This window comes from Scylla paramamosain, unplaced genomic scaffold (genome assembly GCF_035594125.1).
Source record: "Scylla paramamosain isolate STU-SP2022 unplaced genomic scaffold, ASM3559412v1 Contig111, whole genome shotgun sequence".
Taxonomy (NCBI): Eukaryota; Metazoa; Arthropoda; class Malacostraca; order Decapoda; family Portunidae; genus Scylla; species Scylla paramamosain.
In genome coordinates, this window is record NW_026973776.1 from 39,779 (window position 1) to 45,681 (window position 5,903).

At 39.2% G+C, this 5,903-nt stretch overlaps 1 protein-coding gene across 2 annotated transcripts; it reads left to right on the plus strand.

Annotated features, from left to right (window-relative positions):
* The first annotated feature begins 1,099 nt into the window (after positions 1 to 1,099).
* On the plus strand, positions 1,100 to 4,577 carry LOC135099212 (uncharacterized). 2 transcript variants are annotated; one of them, XM_064001653.1, is made up of 4 exons: positions 1,100 to 1,316; positions 1,957 to 2,174; positions 2,963 to 3,050; positions 4,050 to 4,577. In XM_064001653.1, the coding sequence occupies exons 1-4, from the start codon at positions 1,122 to 1,124 to the stop codon at positions 4,194 to 4,196; spliced, it is 648 nt and encodes a 215-aa protein (XP_063857723.1). In that variant the 5' UTR covers positions 1,100 to 1,121; the 3' UTR covers positions 4,197 to 4,577. The 2 variants fall into 2 exon arrangements, with proteins under 2 accessions (XP_063857723.1, XP_063857724.1); XM_064001654.1 differs by having other exon boundaries at positions 3,957 to 4,191.
* The last annotated feature ends 1,326 nt before the right edge of the window (positions 4,578 to 5,903 follow it).

Genomic DNA, 5,903 nt, shown 5'->3' on the forward strand with positions numbered 1-5,903 from the left:
TTTTGTCTACGTAATGAAACAGCGGAGGGAAGCATCACGTAGACAGACAGACACAGATTGCTCTCTCCACCAGTCCTCCATCAACAGACTGACTGACTGATTGAAAGACGGACCGACAGACACAGATTACTCTCTCCACCAGTCCTCCATCAACAGACTGACTGACTGATTGAAAGACGGACAGACAGACACAGATTACTCTCTCCACCAGTCCTCCATCAACAGACTGACTGACTGATTGAAAGACAGACAGACACAGATTGGTCTCTCAACCAGTCCTCCATCAGCAGACTTACTGACTGACTGACTGAGTGATGGAAAGCCGGACAAACACAGATTGCTCTCTCCACCAGTCCCCCATCAACTGATTGACTGACAGAAAGACGGACAGACAGACAGGTGGTGTACTAGTATTTATCTGTTCAGCTTCTCAACTTACTTAACTGCAACCTCAATCATATAACTTTCATCATCAGAGTCAGGAAAGTTAAAATACTGATTCTACAGTTTGAAGTTGTGCAGTCGCAAGAATTTGAATTGAAGAAGGGAACGCCTGCTTATTTAGAGATACAGTTCCAGACCAGAGGTTGTTATTGTTACTGTTATTATTATTATTATTATTATTATTATTATTATTATTATTATTATTATTATTGTTATTATTATTATTATTATTGTTATTATTATTATTGTTATTATTATTATTATTACTATTATTATTATTATTATTATTATTATTATTATTATTATTATTATTATTATTATTGTTATTATTTTCATTATTATTATTATTATTATTATTATTATTATTATTATTATTATTATTATTATTATTATTGTTGTTGTTGTTGTTTTTGTTGTTGTTGTTGTTATTCGCAGAGAGAAACATTCTGTGCCTTTGAAGTCAGTTGCATCTTTCAGCTACACCAGAATTATGTTATTCTTTATTTTTTTCAAGTCAATAGCATCTTTCTTACAGCTAGAAAAAAAAATAAATAAATCCTTACAAAGTCAACATAGCTACAAAATAATTTATCCATATAAAGAGAAGCATTATTTGTTACATTTTAAGCCAACACATCTCTCTCTCTCTTACAGCTACAACAGACTTTACTCTTGCTATGAAGGACTTCCATACAAAGTTCACCAGGAGAAGGACCCTTCGGGCCATCAGCGAAAGGCAGCGAGTGACCCTGGACGTCATACAGAGGTGGGAGGTGCAGCACATTGAAATACAAGACACAACTCCTGTCACTGGTGTGCTCTACCTGGATGGGATGACATCGCCTGTCATTGATATTGCTGACCCTGCACAGGTGTGTGTGAGAGAGAGAGAGAGAGAGAGAGAGAGAGAGAGAGAGAGAGAGAGAGAGAGAGAGAGAGAGAGAGAGAGAGAGAGAGAGAGAGACCACACAATTCAAACTGCATTTTCTCTGGTTAATTTTTTTATGGTGTACAGAATTAGATGATGAAAGAGATGAAGAGTTGGGTGTTATAACTTTAATTACTATTACTTCTACTACTACTACTACTACTACTACTACTACTATTACTACTACTACTACTACTACTACTACTACCACCACCACCACCACTACCAACATCACTACTACCACAACCACTATTACTACTACTACTACTAGTACTACTACTACTACTACTACTACTTCTACTACTACTTAATGATATGTATATAAGTGTGTGGTGCTTTGTCTGGACCAGCACCTGTGGGACTGGCAGCCTGGCATATAGATAGACGGATTATTATTGCAGCACTACTCCTACCATCACCACCTGCTATTACTAAAAGTCTTAGGATATCAGACACTCAAGTAAACCTAACCTTCAACTTTATTCCCTTTCACTGACAACACTGCAAAGAAAACCACTCTTGGAAACACCAGCTCCACGTCCATCACAGGGAAAAGTACACCACCACCACCTCTTCCTACACAGGTTCGAGAGCAGCTGCTGGACATGACGGAGCAGAAATGCCACGTGTACCTCGGTGGGATCCAGACCATGCACTACAGAACATTCGAAGACAAGATAGGACTTCCAGGAATGCTGGGCACTGTAGTAGGGGATGTGAAACCCTTCTGTGGGAGCCGGAAGATAGGACTTCCAGGAATGCTGGGCACTGTAGTAGGGGATATGAAACACTTCTGTGGGAGGTAGGAGGGATGTGTGACAGTGTTTGGGAGGCAGGAGGGATGTGTGACAGTGTTTGGGAGGCAGGAGGGATGTGTGACAGTGTTTGGGAGGCAGGAGGGATGTGTGACAATGTTTAGAATGTGCAGGCTGGGTGTTGAAAGCTATGGGTTGGAGAATTTGACCTCTACTGAAGTGTAAGGGTGTTGGAACTTGTTAGGGAAAGGATGGGAAGAGAATAAGAGAATAAGAGCAGGCAAGGATGGAGTGATGGAGTCTGTGACGGAAGGGATAAGAGGTGAATGAGAGAATTTGAACAAGTAAGGATGGAAACAAATGAAGGATGGAGTGATGGAGTGCGTGAGGGAGAGGATAGGAAGGGAATAAGAAGACTTAAACATGCAGGGATGGAAATAAATGAAGGATGGAGTATGTGAAGGAGACAAGATGAGAGAAAGAAAATTAGAACATTCAAGGTGGAAACAGATAGAGGATGGAGTGATGGAGTGTGTGAGGAAGAGGAAGAGGACATGGGAAGAATCAGAGGGTTGGAGCATGGATGGAGGAAATACAAGGACAGGAATAAACAGATGGATAAATAAATAGAGAAAGTAAAGGACACTTGGAAAATATTAAACTATTGAGGAAATGTAGGAGAGCTGGAAAGTACTTGATAGAATAATGACATTACAAAAAGTAATTAGTGACGTGACAGATCTGGTGATATAAAAGAAGTTGAAAATAAATGAAAATATTGATGATGCTATTGTTAATGATGTGTTGATTGTAATGCAGCACAATCTGCCACCAGGAAAGCCTTCAGGTTGTTGAGAAATGAGCCAAGAATCTTCAGGGAGACCGCATCAAACAGTATGCTCAACGCTAAGACCTATACATATGTGAGTAGTAGTAGTAGTAGTAGTAGTAGTAGTAGTAGTAGTAGTAGTAGTAGTAGTAGTAGTAGTAGTAGTAGTAGTAGTAGTAGTAGTAGTAGTAGTAGTAGTTGTTGTTGTTGTTGTTGTTGTTGTTGTTGTTGTTGTTGTTGTTGTTGTTGTTGTTGTTGTTGTTGTTGTTGTTGTTGTTGTTGTTGTTGTTGTTGTTGTTGTTGTTGTTGTTGTTGTTGTTGTTGTTGTTGTTGTTGTTGTTGTTGTTGTTGTTGTTGTTGTTGTTGTTGTTGTTGTTGTTGTTGTTGTTGTTGTTGTTGTTGTTGTTGTTGTTGTTGTTGTTGTTGTTGTTGTTGTTGTTGTTGTTGTTGTTGTTGTTGTTGTTGTTGTTGTTAGATATTAAAAAAAAAAGTAAAAAAAACATTTATTTTCTTTATAAAATATATAATATCAATTGTAATTCAATCTTTTTCTTCATTTATTGCTGTAGATAATGTCACTAATTACTATTACTAATGTGTTATATCTAAATAGAAGTATAATTCTGTAAGTCATTATGCTATTATTATTTTGTTGAAATTATTATTATTTCCCACAAATGTTCCTGTTATATTACTCATGTATATGTACGTATGTGTGTATGTGTGTATATGTACGTGTATGTATATGTATGTGTATATGTATGTATGTATGCTTAAGTGTATATGTAAGTATATGTATGTGTGTATGTGTGTGTATATGTATACGTGTGTGTGTGTGTGTGTATTACCGCCAGCAGGCGGCAAAGGTTGATTCAGACCTACACGATGATACGAATCATTTATTGATTCCGATTGAATCCGGTGGGATCCGCTTGAATTCGGTCAAAACGTGTTTGGGTCTTGGGTAATCGTTAAGTAACGCGCACGCCCTTTCTGACAGGTGCTCTAGGTAGGTGTATCTACTTCTGTCTCTGCACCGACACACGTCCTCCCTGCACGAGTGTCCTCAGCAAAGTGTGCCTATCGTCCTCAGCTAGTGCCTGGGTTCCTGCCCTGTCCATCGTCATCCATTAGCGACGGCGTTAAGGCCGGCCTCATCTCAGCCTCATGTCGCAGCAAGCATCCTTCATCTCCTTACATCAACATTATCTCAACACCGACCGGACAAGACATTCGCTGACTTAGGCCTCGTCCTGATCCTCGCCCTCACCGCCAGGTCCTTTCCTTCCTCAATGACAAACTCGCGTGCACAACAACATCTTCTTTCACCCGCCTGATGGTAACAATGTGTATGTATGTGTATGCATGTAATTAACGTTAATTTATATCTTTTTGTGTGTGATTATGTATATCTTTGAAAACGATCATTCACATCAAAGCGTGATTGCTCTCTGTGTGACAATGGCTCAACTCAAGCAAGTCTGCACGAGCTGCGGCTCAACACACTTTGCTACAAAATGCAAATGTTACAGTAATTCTTGTATTAATATTATAAAGCAATAAACTTTACTTACTTAGCTACACACACACACACACACACACACACACACACACACACACACACACACACATGAAAAAAAAAATATATATAAAGAAATTATTTGGAATCGTTCAGTTAAACCCCTAAGGAGTAAAAAGAATTTCGAGGGATTATTTTCTGGAAAGGAAAAAAGAATAGGTAATGTCAGAAAGGAAGATTAAAATATATTGAAATGAAATAGACTAAAATATGTTATTCCTAAGAAAAAAAATGTACTTAACGATTTTTCTATTTATTTTCATTGATGTAATAGAAAATTCCTTAATATTTCCCACCTACTCGAATTATTCTTTATCAAAACTGTGAAACGTAAAATTTTTGTCTTGTTCGCACCGGTGTAATAAAACATAAATCCTGAATATTTATTACCTAGACCATGTAATGAGTGAAGAAATACGCCATGCCGTCAGTAAAAGCACAGGCCACCGTGACGACCTCGCACCAGTCAAGATAAGAAGACTGGGAAGTGGGAAGGCCATGACGCAACACCCTGCTGCCCTTCCACTGCGGTATGCAACAATTCACAACACTGAAAACAATGTATGTTCTCCTCATAATCATCTACAGGAAAGGGAAGGCATTAAAAAAAAAAAGATTTTGCAATTTAGAAGAAAATATGTCTCGGAGTGGTTAGTGATTAAAAGATGTGTCAAATAACAGTGAAAGGGTTACAGACGCTCAGAAGACGCATTCCAGGGAGGTGGAAGGCGAGAAAGTCTGACCACTCCTCCTCCTCCTTAAAAGAACATGAGAACTTAAGAAAATAAGGAAAGTTGTAAGAAGCCATCAGGTCTGCACGTGGCAGTCCCTGTACGAAACACACCTACCTATTTCCACCTATCGTCCCCATCCAGTCTAACCCTTCAAACTACCGCCTTATTGCTGACAGGCCAGTTCCAGAGTCACCCTTTTTCCTCTTGCTAGCTAACCAACAAAAGTGCTTTAGCCGTCGTCAGGTTACACAATCAACTTTGCACACTGCTTGTCGTTTGGGAGAGTACCGAAAACAGAACTGGTAAGGCAAAAGGGTCAATTCCACAGTCTTTTCGTAAGCTATCAACCAAAAACGCTTCATAAGTTGGTAAGCTCCGGAACAAATAAGAGGAGTGTTTGGTTTGAATAGCTTACGAAGAGACTAAAACTGACCCGGTATATTTGCTCGTGGTCTCGTCTGTCCTCGTCATATATAGAGAGAGTCACGGCATGTCCATTTAAGCGAATCCCGACCCCGCTTCTTGATGGTGATAGTGCACTGAAGAAGTAAGTTGACATACGCAGGGCACAGTAAGCGCGGAGCCAGTGATACAGACAGTTAGGAAAGCAGAATGTCAACGAAAGGATGGTAAA